The following is a 17,494-nucleotide window of genomic DNA, read 5'->3' on the forward strand; positions in this document are numbered from 1 at the left end:
TTTTGAAATACATGGGTTCATGCAGGGCGAGAGCTGTTGTCTTTGCATGTTCAGATCTGCGTGTCGGTTACAGCACGCGTGACCGCTGTGCATGACAGCACATGTTTGTTGACCTTGATGAGCTAATGTAGCTCTCAGCCTAGCCCAATATGCCTCTCCTATGTCGATCAGTCATTTCGGCCACCTCCTCGGGTCAGTATTTGGTCATCGTACGATCATAACACCATGTACATCAGTCTAGGCAGTCCCAACAATTGCATATCCACAAGCAAGCACAACACAAGTTATGCATGACACGTAGATGCTACACGACATCCCATTGGGAATTGCCGCATCAATTTCTCTTGAGAGGCCTCGCAGTGGGCCAGTTCTAGCATCAAAAGCTGTCTGTTAACTGCAGTGTGCGACGCGTAGATATAGTATCCAGACAATGAATCAACATTACCCCTACCAGCCTCTCAATCCTATCTACAAAACCTTCTTACTCGCCACAAACAGCGCCATTGTCAAGAACAGCGCAAGCACCAGATACAGCAACTGCATGACAAGACTACTCTGCGGCACATCCAACGGACTAACATTGAATGCGCTCTTCTCCCCCGTCGACCGATCCTGCCGTGCTATTCTATCCTTGAGCCCCAGATGCCTAAGCACCTGATCCGTGACCAATTTCGCGCCAGCAAGCACAATCGGCACGCCCGTTCCAGGATGCGTACTCGCGCCGACAAAGTACAGGTCCTTGATGCTCGGATGCTTAGTCTTCGGCCTGAAGCTGAGTACGTTGAAGAAGCTGTGGCTCAGGCCTAGGATGGCGCCGCGGTCAAGGTTGAAGCTTGTGCGCCATGTGGGAGGCGTGTTGATGACCTCGTCGACGATGTGCGGGCCAAGTGAGATGTGCAGGCGCTTCTCAACGGTTTTGAGAATCGTTTCGCGTGCCGATGCGACCATGGTGTCCCAGTCCTGTGTGACGCCGGGCGTGTTGCCGGATCCTTTGTGCGTGTCGCTCTTGGAGTCGAAGAGGTGGCCTACGGGGACCAGCACAACGATGGAGTCACAGCCTTCTGGGGCGGCGGTTGGGTCGACGCGGGAGGGGACGTTGACGTAGAAACTGGGCTGCTCAGGGATCAGATGCTCCTTAAATATGCTGTCGAAGCTCTTTCCGTAGTCCTCTGCTAGGAAGATGTTGTGCGCGGTGAGTTCGGGGAATTGCTTGTCGAGTGCCCAGTAGAAGGATATGCTTGAACATGATGTTTCGCGCTTCGTTAATGATGTGCCGTATGATGTGATGGGCAGAAGGTTGTTGTATGCATATGTCAGGTCGGCGTTGCAGATGACGAGATCTGCACTGAGCGGTGCTCTTGAAGGATCCTCAAATGTGACGCCTGTCGCCCGCTTTCCATCTTCCGATAATGTGATCTGCTTTATTGGGGAGTTGAACTGGTAGTCGACGCCCAATCGCGAACCAATGTTGACCAGCGCTTCTACAACCTTGTGGAAACCGCCGAGGGGATACCAAATGCCTTCAGCCAACTCTGTGTACTGAAGCAAACTGTAGGTTCCCGGAGCATCGAATGGACTCATGCCCATGTACATGCTGGCGAACGTGAACACTCTCCTCAACCTCTCCGTACGGAAGTACATGCTGGTTCTTCTCCACACGCTCTCGAAAGGATGCAGAGTTTGAAGATATCGTAAGAAGTCGGGCCGTATCATGCTTGCGTATGAAAAGAAATTCCTCTTCAGCACATATATGATGGACAATTCGTAGTGCTTATGCGCCTCGCTCAGGTAACCAAGATAGCGGTCGAATCCTTCTTTTCCTTCGAAGCGCTCGATCTCACTCTTCATGGTTGCAATGTCGGTGGACATTTTGAACTTGGTGTCATCATGGAAATGGACGGTGTAGTTTGGTTCACATTTGACAAGATGTACACCTTCATCTTCCAGTGTGGTGCCTAGATCTTGAAACGTCTCATGGAACAACCGTGGAAGTAATAGTAGACTTGGACCTTGATCGAATCTCTGCGGATTGTTAGCAATTGGCGTGATATCGCGATCCAAGGGCACCTTTCGTACGTAGTTGTTGCGATGTATCAAACTGCATCTTCCACCCGAGAAGTCATTCTTCTCGATGACCGTGACTTTGCATCCCGCGGCGGCAAGTCGTGCAGCTGTTGCGACACCTCCAGCACCGGCGCCAACGATAATGACACTTGGATGGCTTGCGTCTGCTTTCTCGACGTATTCTCCCATCGCGAAATTAGTTCGTTGAAGCACAACGTTCCAGAGGCGATCAGCTTTGAACGCGTTGAGGCGCGCCAAGATTTAGCCTTCTGGCGTGTACATAGTCATGACGTCTACATGTCGATTGGTTCAGCGGAAACGGAACTACAGGAAAGCGAGTGAAGTCGGTGCGCGGAATTCCACCAAGTGCTTATTCTATCGAGCGACTCAAAATTATGTCGCAGATTCATAGACTAAATTGCGTCTGCGGATCACCTGTCGCGCTTCCAGCGTGGATCGGTTCTGCCGTTCGCACTAAGGCAGGTACCAGCATTGGGCGTGGCTAATCACATGACCGGAAATATGGCCATGCCAGCGCGGTTGGATGGTGGATGGAGTACTTACAGCTTACTCTTGGTCTCTCCGACTAGGCAGAGCGAATATTTGCTCAAGCTCCTCCAAGTTTCGATGCTACGTGGTCTGTCAGTGATCCTCACCTTGCATTGCCCGACATGACATCGCACTTGCAGCGGCATGCTTGTCGTATCCATGAATGAATACTGCCGGTTGGACGGTCTTGTGAGGGGGTTCAACATTGGCGTGTATGGCAATGAGAATCGGACCGTCTTCCTCTACGAATGTTGCTCATGAGGGTCATGCGCGCTGTTTAAACTCCAGGTACTTTCAAAGACCAGCTATCATGTTATGCACAAGCTGGGACAGGCTCAGTAGCTGATCAACTTGTTATAAAGTGCCGAGAAAGCCGAGAAGTTGTACAGCCCAGACTCTGATAGTGCCAGTTTAGACACAACCGATAATTGTGCCTAGTGCGCTTACGATCAGCATCGTGATGAGATTAGAGCTGAGGGTGATCTCTCGTTGGCTTGAAGCCGCTTGTTCATGTTTCCAAAAGTAGTTTTTATGTGTAAATCCTCGTTCTCATTACAGAATATTCGCTATTAAACTATGGTATCTAATGCTAGTCGTAGCTCCCTAGTGGAAGCATGCTCATGATGAAAAAATGGTCAACGTGTCGGTAGAGTTGTCGTATTTCGGATTGCACTTCTCAGTGAAGCCATCAAACATGTCGCCTCGGCTCTTGACAAAGTCCTCGAAGGCACTGCTTGAACAGCTCTCTCCTGGGCCATCGGCACACTCAAGAGGCTTGGGATCCTGGTTCACCAGTACTCTGTAGTATGTTCCGGCATCGTAACCGTAGCTGTCGCAAGCCATGCGCTCGATGGCAATGTTGGTCAAAAAGGGAAGGATTTTGGAGGACTTCCATTCTCTGCCGTGGTTGGGCTTGTCCAAAGGCATGGTCGCATTGATATTCTCGGCCAGAGAAGGTCCTGAGTTGTTGAAAATACCGAGCGTGACCATTACCGCTGGAGGGAGCTCGCGATGCGTGAACGAAACGTAGATATCTTGGTCCGACGAGTTCGATTGCAGGGTCGATGCGGATGCTGACAGCCACGGATATCCAAGGACACCAGAAATCTCGTTGCCGTATCCGGCGTTGTAGAAGTACATGATGTCGTTCATGTACTCGAAGTTCAGCCAATCGTTGGCGCTGAAGACGTCCAACGAGCAGAAGGGTGACGATCCACGAATGACAGTTTCGTATCCGCAAAGTTGTTGCCTAGGGAATGTCAGCGGGTTACCGGTAGATCGTGTTCTAGAGTTTACTTACATTCCTACAATATCGTCTGCGGTGAAGTTGAAAGCTGGGGCTTGGTCTTGTAGACGGGCAATAATGGGCTTTGTGTATACTGATTTAAATTCCTTGACGAGTTAGTACGTTACATTAGATGTCTTAGAGGTTTGAACATACCGAAGACTGGTTGCTACCATAAGACGAGCTGTACTTGGGACATCCCTTGTATGGCGTGAGAGAGTCAGCACCACGGGCAGCATCCTCTCGAACAGAAACACGTTCCGTCCCGTTGCTCTCAGCCACCAGGCCATCGATGAATGAGCCCGCAGACAGTTCGGTTCTCTCAGCTGTCGATGTCCACACCTTCTTGGGGGCCTTCAGGCCAGGGTATCGCAAGTGAACATCGACGCCCAGTTTGTACGCTTCCAGCTTGCCGATCATGGTCAGATCCTCAAGATCCTCCTCTTTGATGGGCGATTGCCATGTCGCCAAAAAGTCCAGGGACCCAGCGCGGCGCCAATCGGCCGTGGTGTTCTTCAACTTCTCAACGAATGGCTCGATAACTGATTCAAAATCAAAGTCGTTGCCGTACTTTTAATGATTAGATGTATCCATGAAAGATATGATGTATTGAACTTACTATCGCAGCGTGGCGGACGAGCATGGAGGCCCTCGTGACGTTGCATCCTTGGGGAGCCTTCGGGTCGAGAACTGGATCCTCAAAGTACGGCGCGATACCGGCAAGATGCTCCAAAGGATCAAACGCATAGGCAGCAGCAGCAGCATTAGGAAGAGCGACAGCGAGAAGACTTGAAGAGAACAACATTTTGAATAGCAGGCCTTGGGATGAAGCCGTACCTCCAAACCCAAGTGCGCGCCGCTCTCTTTTCAACAAACACCCCAGGTAGCGCAATATGTCATAGCAATGTGGAAAGCGTACCCAGATACAGGCTTGCGGCCACAAAAACCTAAGCACGGTACCTGAAAAATGACGACGCCACCGGGTACCGGCTCAAGCTTTCTTGGTCCTTGCAGCGAGGCTTGCGCCCAGTTCGGCAGGGCCAACGCTCCATCCGGTTGGTGATCAGCAGGCAATAGGAATCGGAAACCTTAGAGGGAAGTGTGTGGACGGTTTGGACTGGGGCTGAGCAGGCTTGACCTGCGTGGCCAGCACTTTTGCATCCTTTGATATGTCGATTCAGAGATTCCCATCACAGCAATAGCTGTGCGGGATTGTCGATTCAACTTAATTCTGGAAAAAATAAACATGTCGATCATGTGACGTCATCCCGCAGGGGCTGAGGTGTGAGGTGGCTACGACGCTAGTCATGTTGTAGAGAATAATCTTGTACCTGGTGAGCTGAGCAGATGAGCCGGAACACATGTGCAACATACAAGTGTATATGCAAACGTCTCTGTGTGCCTCCCGGAAGGACAATGAGCGTGGTAACCGAGCACTAGAACGAACGCGAGGTTCCCAGGATTGCATGGACCATAATATCGAACAGAAGAAAAGTGATAGATTCTATCGTGGTATACGCTATTAGGCTGCAGATAGGCCGTTGACATCTCCCAGAGATATCCAAACTAAGAAATAACCGTACGCCCCCGTCAGGCGCACCACCTTGCGACCAGGTCCCTGTGGCTTCGCTCAAAGAACAGTAGTCCTTCTCTGTAAGGTCTGTAACCTCAGCTCGAGGGCTTGGTAGTCGTTCTCCTTGCGATGCAACTCCTTTTGCAAGAATTCCTTGTCTGATCGGAGTGCTTGGAGCTTTCCGCCGACTGATTCCCGGTAGTTTGCGTGTTCTTCGAGTAAAGCCTCTACACGGTACCAGTCCATGCTGTTTCCGCTGCCTGTTGACATTGACCCAGATCGTGCTCGTGCTATTTCTGCGTCTTTGGCCTTCAGCTTGTTCTCCAGATCGGAGACTGTGGTTCTCCAGGCTTGGTGCGCCGTGAGACGATTCAAATCTTCTATGTTTGCGCCTCCCTTCAGTGTCTCAGACTTGGGAGACAAGGTCGGAGTTGCGCTTCTCAAGTTCAAGCGCGCGTTGCTCCAATGCAGCGGTCTTGGCTGCGACGAAAAGATCGGATGTGCCACGGCGCTCAAGGTAGCTGGCTGGTCGTCCTCGGCTGGGGCTGGTTCGGCCGCCCTGTGCTTGCAGACGCTCAAGCTCTCTTGTCTTCTCTGCTAGCTTGGCTCTTACAATGAGAACATTGTTCAGGTCTTCGTCGCGTAGTTTTGTCATGCCCTCGAGTTCGCGTCGAGCTTTGGCGAGCATTCCCTGATAGGATGTTAGCGAAAGTGTCATGGGATAAATGGGCTGACGTTACATACTCGAATCTTGATGTTGTTCTCCACATCCTCGTCCCTCAAAGCCCAGATCGCTTCGTGTCGTTTCGTCCAAGTCTTCTTCTCCTCTTCCAAAGCCTTCAAACGCTTCTGCATATCCTTGAACTCTTCCGGACTAACGGAGACGGCGGGATTTGACTGTTCCATGTAGATAAGTTTAGACATTAACGCGGCTAGTTGAGATTCGAGAGGTCCAGGAATGTGTGGTGCAGGGTTGGGTGCTCGTGGTTCCTCGTTTCGCAGATCTTTCCTTGGGAGCATGCTTGGTACTGGCTTGAGGTCCATGTACTCCTCCTCGCCATCCAATGTGGAAGAGCGTGAGCTGATATCATCCTCTTCCGGTAGCTCCCCCTCTGCCGCTAGCTCCCACTTGGTTTTCCGGCGGAAGACGGGCGCTGGCTGGTCATATTGTGGCTTCCGTAAGTTGAAGCTTCCCATGTCGTTGTTGACGTAGTTGGTCGATGATCTGTTGAGTCCAGTCGTTGACGGTGACCTCGATGAGAGAGGGGACGGTACTGATCCGATAGAGTTGATAGATGTTGTGCGTTGCGGTCGCGGTGCTGGACGGCTGCCTGCTACCCACATGTTTAGACAGTGTTGTAGGGAGACTGAACTTGATGACAGTTGTAGTTCTGGTTAGTCCCAGATGTGCGCTTTGAAATGCCAGCTGATGTGACGGGATCGAGGGTTTGGCGAGGTGGTGTGATCTGGAATTCTATAGCAAGTGCATGAAGCAGGCAACAAAAACATTTTAATACAGAATTCCTATCTTGGCATGCAGACCGTGCTGCATCTGCGGCTGTCCAACTGGGAGTCCTGAGAATATGGCCTGAAACGTCTATGAGACGTACGGGTCTACGGGTTTTGATTGTGCGACCAAGACCTGCAGACAGGAGCGCTGGCTCATCTGAATATCTATGTCAATAATGCATGACCCAGAGTTATGCACGCTGTGGTGCAGCATCGCCTAAGTGAGCATTGTCGCCCCTTTTGCCGATGAACAGCATTCACAGTTGCATTTGCACAGGGTAAGAAGAACGATACAGTCATCCGAAGCAGCTATACAAAGGAAGGTTACCCCATATCGAACATGTCAGGAAGAGTGGCAGAAGAAGTGTTGAACGGTGTTGCGGCGTGTCAGAGTGGTGATCAAACAGATGAAGTCGCGAACACGACTGTGCGTGGAGGACGCGACCAATAAGAAGAACCGACACCTACCCCTGTTCCCGTACCTCACAACTCCTGGCCTTGGGCCGCACATTTCGTGCCTCAGTCACGACTCTGGCGATTTTACCAAGGGCAAAGAAGGAAAAAAGTCACTGTGTGGGCTCTAGTCATTAGATGCCGAGCTTTCCGCCCCAGACATACTCGGTCTTGGGACTGGTAGCAGGAGGGTATTATCAACATCCTGTGCAGCATCGTGAATCGTTGTGCATCGCACGTATGGTCGATCAGGATGCCCATTCCATTGGTCTGTATACCTGCTTCAGAATTGGTTCCTGACTGCACATTTTAGATCTATGCGCCCATGTCATAGCGGTCCGATTCGTGCTTAACCGGCCGGTACACGAAGTAATCGAAATCTGCTTTCAGCTCTGTGCCGTTGATGTCCGAGGCAGCAACACCGACGAATGCTCCTGTAAAGCTACCGTGAGCTTGATGCCCTCCACACTCGTCGCTCAAAATCGATGCATCATAGACGCGACCAATATCCTTCAGTTCCTCGCCTTCAAGAGCGTACTTGAACTGGAGCGCTTTGCCGCGAATGCTGAGCGCCAGCTTGACTTTGCCTTCTTGCGGAATCTGAACTGGATCTGAGAGAGGGAAGCTAAGGCGGCCTTCAGGGTACGATGCTTCTGAGCTCATAATGAGCAACTCGCGCTTTCCATCAGCGTGGGCTGTCACGGTGAGGTAAAAGAAGTTATAGCGACAGTAATACGCTGTCAACCCGGCAAATTGCCTCTCATCGGTAGGAGAGAAAGTGACTGTCGTTTCCGCATCGTAGGAGAAGTGGGTTTGGCGTCGTGCAACCAGGGCTTGCTCGAACCAGGATCCAATGGCTTCACGAGCTGTGAGGTGGAGACCATCCTTGACTTCAAAGATCCGTTCTGGTTCTGGGGTACGGAGCCACTGGAAATCCTTGTGCAGTTCCGTGCCCTTGAAATCGTAGCGTTGCTCGGACCAGTATGCGGTGTCGTCACGCGCCCCGGGAAGTTCGACATCGAGTGAGGGCACAGGGCCGTTCTTGACGTATAGCCAGTCGTCATCACCCCAGTAGCATTCTTGGATCGAAGTTTCACGGCCAAGTACACATCGTCGGAACTGTGTCGTGGGGCGACCCATAAGATGTACGAGGTATGGTTTCCCATTTGGATCGTGGACTATATCTCCATGTCCGGCTCTTTGTAAAGGCGCAAGCGGGGCGTCTTTAGATGTGAGGATATACTTTTGCGGATGCAGCTCATACGGCCCCCAGATGTCTTTCGACCGGCACAACGTGCAAGCATGCTCATACGCAGTGCCACCTTCAGCGGTCAAAAGATAGTAGTAGCCGTTCCTCTTGTAAATATGAGGGCCTTCCACAAGGTCCAACTCCGTACCATGGAATATCGTCTTGACTGGGCCAACAAGCTTTCGTTCGGAAGCGCTGAACTCTTGAAGTCTGATACCCGCGAACGACTTGGGGCGGCGGCGGTGATCTTGCAGCATGTTCACGAACCACTTCTTACCATCATCATCATGGAAAAGAGACGGGTCGAAACCTGATGAGTTGGCGTAGATTGGGTCCGACCACGGGCCTTCGATCTTGTCCGCATGAACAATGTAGTTTGGTGTGTCTTTGAAAGAGCCGTCCTTGCGCTTGACATCGGTGTAGACCAGCCAGAACTTCTCACCGTCGTGAGTTAGACAAGGAGCCCATACACCTGATCGTTATTGATAAGCAACCATCTCAGATGAAATAAGAGTGATACTAACCACAGCTGTCAGGATCACCTCGCATGTCAAGTTGACTCTTCCTGCTCAAGGGTCGGCAGACGAGGTCCCAGTTCGCCAGATCTTTCGAATGCCATATCTGAACACCAGGGAACCATTCAAAAGTCGAATTGGCAATGTAGTACTAGTTGAGAAAAAACATCAGTATGATGACCAACGGTGCAACAAACTCTTGCAATAACTTCAAGAACAAGACTGATCAAAAAACATATACGCACTACCAACCATTAGCACAATACGAACATCAAAGCATACTTTAGCAATGCTTACCATCTTCACCAACACGGACAATGGCCGGGTCCGCATTGAACCCAGGCAAGATTGGATTGCGTACTTGCGGCATGTTTAAGAAAGACGATGTTAGTCTGTTGAAAATGAATGCAGAGTGTCACGAAGGTAAGTCATTATAGCTATAAACACTCGGTTAAAGTACGAGCGAGAATACTCAATTTAGCCGTTGGCGGGATCCCTATGCCGCGCGCCAATTGTTCAAAGCAGCGTGTGCGAGTGACGAAAGTTGTGCTGTAGACAGATGCGGGGCACGCGGGGTTCAATTCTGACCTTCTGCATATGTAGCTACGGCAGGCAATCCCCCCCCCCCCCATTGTCATACATTGAGCCCTCCAAAAGGTCAAGCTGTTTTGCATCTCCAGACTGTGCATCTCAGTACTCACGAGGCATTTTGGATTCGGCCCTCTTTTCCCACCCGCGTCACGACGCCAGACTAGGGACTGATTCTACCGGGCGGCCTTACTTGGCAACAATGACTCTCTCCACAGTATCGTGGTCTCGACGTTGAGTCGTTAGCTTGGTATGCAAGCCGCCGGTGCATTGCATTCCCGACGTGCAGCCGTTGGTGAGGTAATCCGAAGACTGTTGATGTATCAACAAACGATGCAACCATGAAAATGGAAGGCCTGCCATCATAGCTCAGGACAATCAACCTCAACTTACCATTTGCAAGCTCTGTGACTTCTTCTCCAGTAATCTTGCTTTCCACTATATATTGATGATGAGTCGCATCGATTCATGTCAGAACGATGCTTATTATGGTACACATGAAATCAGATCACACGCAACCTGTCATCACATCACCTCCCAAAAAATCCCCATTTCAAACATTACTTCCATATTTGAAAGGACCATAGACTTCAAGTAACCAACCGATCCACCCCCAACCCCGCATACACCAACGCCTTCACCACCTGCCCCATCCCCACCTCCCTAACCTCCTGCCTACTCCTCCTCACCTTCTCCCACAAATTCGGCAAACTGTCTGCCATCCACTTGCTCCGCAATACTTCATACCTCTCCTTATCATAGATCCGCCAAAACTCCTCCTCGCTGTAATAATTACACGCATACAACCACTTCAGCCCCCCAACCCGCGCAACCTTAGCCTCAATATCGCGGTTGGTCTTGATGAATTGGTCATATGTTTCCGCGCGCAGAAAATCCGCGCCGTAATTCGGACTCCCCCAGACTCCTACGTTGACCAGCGCGGTCGTGAAATCCGTGCACGTAGATGCAGTGTGCATCAACGCCCTGGGGTCCTGCTTAATCGGACACAACCACAGTGGGTAGATTTTCAATTCGTCTTCAAGATACTGCACAAATCCGTCTGCGCGCTGTGCCGGAATAGCCAGGTCCTGGATAATGTGTGGCGTCCCGCCGACGAGGTGGAGTACGCGGTACTGGAATCGTGTGTGCCACAGCGGATCGAAGACGGTGCGGGTGAGGCGGTTCCACAGCTTGGGCGCCCAGCCGTAGCACGCCATCCAGAAGACGCCGCGCTCGTAGCGGAAGATGAAGTCGGCGACGGGCACTAGTTCGGTGGTTGTGGTGCTGGTTTGCCGGTAGGTGCGTGATTTGCTCGTCCAGTGGCAGGTGAGGCATTGGTAGGTGCCCGAGGCAGGTTGGCAGCGTATTTTGGAGTGTGCGTGTGCGAAGAACCAGGGGTCGCGCGCGCGGGTGAAGCGGACGATGGGGATGGGTTTGATGGTGCTTTCGGTGACGAGGCGGCCTTCTACGACGACCCCGTGGCGGCTGGAAAACATGAGGCCGTCGATGAAGTCGACGTCTGGGCCTACATTTGCGAAGAGCGCGAGGGCTTCGGTGTGGGATGAGACGGGGATGTAGGTGACTTTGACGTACTCGCCGCAGTCAACGAGCTGGACTTCAAGTTGGGTCGTGATACCCAGCGTTCCTAGTGATCCAGCGCTGCCGAAGAAGAGGTCTGCATTCTCCTTGGGCGATGCGTGGACAATGTCCCCATTCCCGAGCACCATTCCCACGCTGTTGACGGTCCTATCAAAGTACCCGTAGCGGAAGGACGAGCTCTCGGCAGCAGTACCAGCGAACGCGCCTCCGGCTGTAATACCAGGGAATTCGGGAACCACAGCTGGCATAAGATTGTAGGGAAGCAAGTGTTTGACCAGCTCGTCCATGGCAATACCCGGCTCCACTAGAGCGGTCTTCTTCGTCTTGTCCACGTATATGATGTGCTTGAGTCCCGAGATGTCAACAATCTCTTGTCGAGCCGCTGCTCTGGTAGAATTGGAGGATCCATGGAAGATTCGGAAAGGTACCTTCTTCTCATAGAAATTCCTGACAGACCGAGATACTGTTGCCACTCGATCCGCATGAGCTCTTGCGGCGATGGTGCTGTTCGACATTGCTAGAGATAATTTGACCTGGGGCTTTTCTTTGGGACTTTTAGCGAGACACAACGTGCACACGTCCAACACGCCATGTCCCCAGCAACATCTTGGAACAAAATATGTATACCTGAAGAACAATATTAAGCCGAGATAGTGTTCCGATAGATTGTTCACCATTGCATCCGATTGTATTTGGATTGAGCTAGGCCTAATGATGAAGTGCTGGCTGCTTGCGGGAACAATGTACCAACAGCACAAAGGACCCAACAGTGATTCCATTGCAAGGTGTACGCGAGCCTTTTAAGTTAGCTGGGTGGATGTTGCGTGCATGATTGCAAGTCGTGCAGACACGCAATTATTAGGTCTGAGTGCTGTCAGAATAACATCTAACAGCGAAAGGATCACAAGTAACGAGAATTAGGTGAATTATGTGAGTTGTTCGTGTCATCTACATGTTATCGATGCGCTTTCACTCTTCGTTTTCAGCCTCGTTTTCATGCTGGTCTTCTGCATCGTGTTGTGCCTGTGAATCGTTGCGCTCTTCGGTGTGTTCGCTCGGCGACGCAACAACACCTGCTGGTGGTACAAAAGTCTCGCCATCTTCGGTGTCCAGTTGCATCAAAAAGGTTTCCCAGATCTCGATCAGCTAGAGGCAGTGTTAGCAGGGTCATCTTGCATCGAGCCTCAAAACATACCTCTTTCTGCGCTTCCACCGCGCTTTCCAGGTAAGTCTCCACACCTGACTTGAAGTCTTCTACCTTCTCTTTCTCGAAACGTTCCAGTTCACTGCGCATCAGCCGTCCCATGTCGTCGAACAACAGTCTTGCTTGATGGACCCGTCGCTCGGCATCTGCCACGTCGGCGCTTAGCTGATTGAGGCGATCTTGTTGCGACCTCCCTTGTCTGAGAAGTTTGTCCTGTGTCGCCTTGCGCTTCTGAAGCTCCTGCTCGGCAGTGTGCCATGAGTGGTATGACTTTTGCCGTTGCTGGAATGCTGTCTTGACCGATCCTATCAGGCGAATGTATTCGTCAATGACGATACCCATTGTGAGCACATCTTGCTGCGCTTGGCGTTCGTAAAGTTCACGGATACGGATCTGGATGTCGGACAGGCTGTCGAGAGGGCCGGAAAGGGAAGGCGACAATTCAACGGCAGACAGCGAGTGCAAGGAAGCGGAGAAGTCACCGCAGGCCTCAGCAAGCCCTTTGCGCTGTCCTACAACGGTATCAGTCGCTTTGAGCAGGGCCTTCAGCTGCGTCTCAAGAGCATCTAGGTAAATGCGACGGTCGTGGAACCACTACATTGCGTTAGCGGTTGTCTGCTGCAGAGAAAGGGGAAGCGCACATCATCATGTTCGACAAATTTACCGCTGCTGCCAGAGAGCATAGAGCCGAACATGCCCTTGCTCTCGCCCAGGCCAACGTCCTTGCGCTCTTTGTTCTTGACATCGACATTGAACGCCTCGCTCTCCAGGAAGAGCTTCAAATCGCTGTCATGCTGCAATATGGGGTGCGCCGCTGATTTGTTGAGCATGCGCTCCAATGCAGCCCGCCTGGACTCGACGAAGTCGGCTTCGAAGCGACCTACAGCCTGCTTCTCGGGCGGAGGGGGGATGATGACACCAGGATTGTTGTTGTGGAGCTGAGTGTATAGCCACAGGAAGTCACGATAGCGGCGCGAGACGGTGAATTCAGGATTGCGGTAGCCCTTGGAAGTCGTCTTGGTCGTGACCGAGTACTCCGTGTGCGAGCTCGTGAGGTCGCCCACCTTGTGCGGGTCGCCGACGTAGATGGAAAAGGACGGCTTCGCGGCCTGCTCGACGCTCACGCTGGGCTGTGTCTGGCGCTGCGGTGCATTGCTCGAAGGCGCCTGCACAGGCGGTGGCACTCGGGCACCCTGGGCACGCGACTGTTCGGCGTCGTCATCGTCGAGGTTCACCGAGTCCATCAGACCGCGCAAGGATGACGCGGAGGCATCGGGCGCGGGACGGGTGTTGCGCGACGCAGCAGACTCTTTCTGGGGCGGAGCAGGAGGACTGTTTTCGGCTGCTGTGGGCGGCGTAGCAGCTCCCAAGGGGCCTAATGGGTCGTCCACGGCCTCGAGTTTGGTGGACTGAACGCCATATTGCCGTCGTCGCGGGCCGCGGCCAGCCGGAGAGCGGGGAGCAGCAGAAGCGCTGGGCGTCGAAGCAGTATTGTTTGTTGTCGAGGAAGCGTTCGTCTCCGTATCCTGGTTGTCGGTCGGTGCTAATGTGGCAGCCTTCTGAGATGGGCTCGACTGTGAGGGCACGTCTGCTTGCAGGTTAGCAGTCTGCGGAGGACATGATCGTGATCGCATGAATATTACCTCCCCAAGGAGAGCTCCCTTCATCTCCCAAATCCATTGGCACGGTTTACAGTAAGAGAGATAGTTGTTGGTGGTTGGCAAGTGGAAGCGGCATGCTATGGCATACGACCTCTTGGCGAACCGCCTGGAGCTCCGTCATCCCATCCTTCCTCAACGTCAATCCTCAGCACCACCACGTCCACAACTACATCATTGGACCCAACGTCATGAATTGCGAGCTCTCGAAATACACGCCTTTGAGAACGTTTCGCAGTCTTTGCATGACTGCTAGTGGTCTTTTCCTTCGACTGATGTTCATTCTTACTAGCTATCAGCTATAGAGGTATTGAACGTGCATGTGCATATACTGTAGCATATCGCAACCCCACCACTTCATCGCTCTACAAGCTGGAACTTCCGACCGAAGCTTTCCCATGTTCGCACGTATAGCAAACCTTCCCATCCTCCGAGTCCAGCCGCATGACACCCATGGTGAGTCCCATGCGCTTGCCTAGATGCACCACCCAGCTTTCGACAAACACTTTCGCGCCTTCAGGAGCAGGGCGCAGGTAAACACAGTTGACTTGGAAGATGATTAGCCAAATTCAGAGAACGAGTGACTTTGTCATTGGTTCCTCCGGGAAGGCAAACTTACTGCACATGTGTTAGAATAAGATGATTTGAAGGTGGAGAAGAGTAGGTGAGCTTACCGGTTTCTAGATACATGTCCAGTATCCCAGAATCCATCCTTACTACAAGCAGTAATGGCCGTGGAGGTGGTGATGTCGAAGATAAGAGCTACTGCTCCTCCATGTAGGTTTCCGCCCATGTCTAGAGATGTCAGCGTAGTCGCATCGTGTAGCAGCAGAGACTACATACTGCATAGCTGCCTCGGGACAGTGAAGCTGTAGACCGTGCGAGAATTGTGGGGATTGCTCCTATCCATATGAGCACAGTATGGCAATATAGCAGTGCATCCAGCTTACTTGGTCGGCTCATAAGTGACTGATTCGAGCTTCAGCGTCTTTGCTATTATAGCATCGTGACCCTAAACACAATTTAGAGGAACCATCTTCATATCTCATTGACCCAAACATACATCATAGCCCTCTTCGTTCGCAATGTCAAACTAATACCTTCTTAGCCATCATCCTTGTTGCACGCACATGTCGACATAGTTACCCACCCATGCCTTGACCTTGTCAAACACCGGTAAATCCTCGTCCTTGACCATCGCTGCGAACTTCTGATGGCGACTGCTCAAGGCACCTTTAGAAGACATGGTCAACGACAAAAAAGCTGCGTCGGATGCTCAGGAAGAAACAATGCGCTCATCAGTACAACTTAGTAACCCTGCGCGTATCCTACCTCGGCTGCATCTCCACGCGGCTACGTCTCCTGCCCGCCAGGGTCCCAACGCCGAATCCACATGCACGCGCTAAACTTTTTATCGGGCCTACACCAAACCACCTGAAGATCTCCGTCATATGTCGAACCAAAACACCACCTGGGCAAACCTACACCAAATAATATCGCAATCGCACAAACAATGGCGACGTTCCGCCAACTCCTCTGCTTCCCAGCATCCACCCGCACCGCGCTCCTCACCCCCCAATCCCACACGCGAACATACACCCTCCTCGCCCAACACCCGCGCTACATATCCCTCCCGCGCGTCCTGCAACCGAGTTTCTGGTCGTCCATGATTCCGAAGCCTTTTAAATCCTCCTCGTCCTCATCCTCATCGTCCACACAATCCAAGGAATGGAATCCCGCAACGCCGTACATAATCCTCGGATTGCTGGTCGGCAGCCAAGCGATCCAGATCCTGTGGCTGAAGCAAGACCAAGGGCATAGTTTACGGAAGGCGGAGGCGAAGATTGGGTTGCTGAGGGAGGTGGTGCAGAGGGTGCAGAGGGGCGAGGATGTCGATGTTGAGGGGGGGTTGGGGACGGGGGACGAGGGGAGGGAGGGGGAGTGGGCGGAGAGTAAGTTATTCTTTGATGTGAGGGCGAGGGAGGGTGACAATGGCTGACTAGTTGGTGTAGTTTTGAAGGATATGGAGAATGAAGAGGTGCTGTTTCAGAGTAAGAAGAAGAGGGCGGCGCTGAGGAAGGCGGCGGAGGAAGAGGCGGCGCGAGAGGAGAAGGATGGGGAAGAGAAGACGGTCAGCATGATGGAGGAAGGGAAGGTCAAGGTGGAAAGCGTGAATGGAGTGAGGTTTTACTGAAATGGGAACGCCTGGAGAAGCTGTGCGAGGCAGTTAAAAAAAGAGAAGAACAGCATCATCACCAAGGAAGCAAAGGTCAAGATGAGAAGCGTTGATGTTGTATGTTGTAATTGGAGCTACCAATGCTCAGACAGGAGGGTTACCTAGTAAAAGGTATGCTCGACCTGTCTAAAGGACGATTGACGCGACGTATCGCAAACCACTCATCCATGAGCAAAAAAGCGAAGCTCTCGCGAAATGCAAAAGAAAAATCAACTGTACAATCTCCGACGAGACGACCACCATAGACCACGATGCAACGCTCACATACGTGCCGCCTCAGCCTTGGCCTTGGCCGTATCTCTGTGCACCTTCTGACTCGCCTTGACACGCTCCCTGTTGCGCACCCTCTCGTCCTCTTCTTCCTGTTCAACCTGCTTCTCCAGCTCGGCCACCTGCTCCTCAGTGACAGGGCGTCCTTGCTCTTTCTCGAGAACCTTCTTCACGAATGCCAAACGAATTCCGCGCTTGTTGTTACCGGCGTTGTTGGACTCCTTGGTGGCCTTCCTACAAGCCGGGTTGTCAACGACGAGTGCCAGCGTGACACCACCCCTTAGACAGTCGTCTACGACAGCCTTGCTAGTCCTCAACAAGTCGCAGACCATCGCCAGGCGCGTCTCGACGCTCTGCATGGCCTTGTCCAAAAGCTTGCCACGCACAGTCTTCTTATGGTAGGTTGAAAGACGGTTCCAGCCACGATCGTGGACAGCGACGGTGGCGTCGAAGATGTTATGGGCGACAGCTTCGAGATCCTGAGAGTCCCAGAAAGGCTCATCTTCAAAGCGCCTACGGTTGGTAGACGTCGGCCCGTCGATCATGTTAGAGATATCGATCATGGCATCGTAAATCTTTGTGGACCAGTAGTGACCTGTCCTACTTTGTTAGTTGCATGCGTGATATGGGAGGGGAGGTGGGGCGACACTTACGACCATATTTCTTGACGCGCACGATGTCCAGCAGCTGCTTTGGGGGTGAATCGTGATGCGCTTGCGAAAGCGAACGAGCTTGGCCACCA

The 17,494-nt window shown here is 52.1% G+C and overlaps 9 protein-coding genes across 9 annotated transcripts in view; 1 reads left to right on the forward strand and 8 right to left on the reverse strand.

Moving 5' to 3' along the window:
* Nucleotides 1-422: 422 nt before the first annotated feature.
* Nucleotides 423-2,253, reverse strand: SNOG_00342 (hypothetical protein; the record flags this gene model as incomplete). The annotated part of the gene is made up of 1 exon (XM_001790980.1): nucleotides 423-2,253. One exon carries the CDS (start codon nucleotides 2,251-2,253, stop codon nucleotides 469-471), a length of 1,785 nt encoding a protein of 594 aa, XP_001791032.1. The 3' UTR covers nucleotides 423-468.
* Nucleotides 2,254-3,139: 886 nt separating this feature from the next.
* On the reverse strand, nucleotides 3,140-4,731 carry SNOG_00343 (hypothetical protein). The gene is made up of 4 exons (XM_001790981.1): nucleotides 4,518-4,731; nucleotides 4,055-4,468; nucleotides 3,914-4,005; nucleotides 3,140-3,862 (listed from the first exon to the last, which is right to left on the reverse strand). Exons 1-4 carry the CDS (start codon nucleotides 4,701-4,703, stop codon nucleotides 3,232-3,234), a joined length of 1,323 nt encoding a protein of 440 aa, XP_001791033.1. The 5' UTR covers nucleotides 4,704-4,731; the 3' UTR covers nucleotides 3,140-3,231.
* A 648-nt stretch (nucleotides 4,732-5,379) lies between these two features.
* SNOG_00344 (hypothetical protein) lies at nucleotides 5,380-6,668 on the reverse strand (the record flags this gene model as incomplete). Its single annotated transcript, XM_001790982.1, has 2 exons — nucleotides 5,380-6,162; nucleotides 6,216-6,668. The coding sequence occupies 2 exons, from the start codon at nucleotides 6,666-6,668 to the stop codon at nucleotides 5,878-5,880; spliced, it is 738 nt and encodes a 245-aa protein (XP_001791034.1). The 3' UTR covers nucleotides 5,380-5,877.
* A 593-nt stretch (nucleotides 6,669-7,261) lies between these two features.
* Nucleotides 7,262-9,231, reverse strand: SNOG_00345 (hypothetical protein; the record flags this gene model as incomplete). The annotated part of the gene is made up of 2 exons (XM_001790983.1): nucleotides 7,262-9,154; nucleotides 9,207-9,231. The coding sequence occupies 2 exons, from the start codon at nucleotides 9,229-9,231 to the stop codon at nucleotides 7,749-7,751; spliced, it is 1,431 nt and encodes a 476-aa protein (XP_001791035.1). The 3' UTR covers nucleotides 7,262-7,748.
* A 1,229-nt stretch (nucleotides 9,232-10,460) lies between these two features.
* On the reverse strand, nucleotides 10,461-11,899 carry SNOG_00346 (hypothetical protein; the record flags this gene model as incomplete). The annotated part of the gene is made up of 3 exons (XM_001790984.1): nucleotides 10,461-10,500; nucleotides 10,533-10,568; nucleotides 10,590-11,899. The coding sequence occupies 3 exons, from the start codon at nucleotides 11,897-11,899 to the stop codon at nucleotides 10,461-10,463; spliced, it is 1,386 nt and encodes a 461-aa protein (XP_001791036.1).
* Nucleotides 11,900-12,353: 454 nt separating this feature from the next.
* Nucleotides 12,354-14,222, reverse strand: SNOG_00347 (hypothetical protein; the record flags this gene model as incomplete). Its single annotated transcript, XM_001790985.1, has 3 exons — nucleotides 12,354-12,530; nucleotides 12,580-13,154; nucleotides 13,253-14,222. 3 exons carry the CDS (start codon nucleotides 14,220-14,222, stop codon nucleotides 12,354-12,356), a joined length of 1,722 nt encoding a protein of 573 aa, XP_001791037.1.
* A 283-nt stretch (nucleotides 14,223-14,505) lies between these two features.
* On the reverse strand, nucleotides 14,506-15,510 carry SNOG_00348 (hypothetical protein). The gene is made up of 6 exons (XM_001790986.1): nucleotides 15,397-15,510; nucleotides 15,310-15,339; nucleotides 15,197-15,258; nucleotides 15,090-15,148; nucleotides 14,921-15,041; nucleotides 14,506-14,793 (listed from the first exon to the last, which is right to left on the reverse strand). Exons 1-6 carry the CDS (start codon nucleotides 15,490-15,492, stop codon nucleotides 14,763-14,765), a joined length of 399 nt encoding a protein of 132 aa, XP_001791038.1. The 5' UTR covers nucleotides 15,493-15,510; the 3' UTR covers nucleotides 14,506-14,762.
* Nucleotides 15,511-15,711: 201 nt separating this feature from the next.
* Nucleotides 15,712-16,440, forward strand: SNOG_00349 (hypothetical protein; the record flags this gene model as incomplete). The annotated part of the gene is made up of 2 exons (XM_001790987.1): nucleotides 15,712-16,198; nucleotides 16,259-16,440. Exons 1-2 carry the CDS (start codon nucleotides 15,760-15,762, stop codon nucleotides 16,438-16,440), a joined length of 621 nt encoding a protein of 206 aa, XP_001791039.1. The 5' UTR covers nucleotides 15,712-15,759.
* A 302-nt stretch (nucleotides 16,441-16,742) lies between these two features.
* SNOG_00350 (hypothetical protein) overlaps nucleotides 16,743-17,494 on the reverse strand; it is a gene marked incomplete at both ends in the record, with an annotated part of 2,433 nt that continues 1,681 nt past the window's right edge. The window contains one exon of the mRNA XM_001790988.1: nucleotides 16,743-17,347. Within this exon, the coding sequence (XP_001791040.1) occupies nucleotides 16,743-17,347 (605 nt within the window). The remainder of the gene's footprint in view (nucleotides 17,348-17,494) is intronic.

This window comes from Parastagonospora nodorum (assembly GCF_000146915.1).
Source record: "Parastagonospora nodorum SN15 chromosome Unknown scaffold_1, whole genome shotgun sequence".
NCBI classification, from domain to species: Eukaryota; Fungi; Ascomycota; class Dothideomycetes; order Pleosporales; family Phaeosphaeriaceae; genus Parastagonospora; species Parastagonospora nodorum.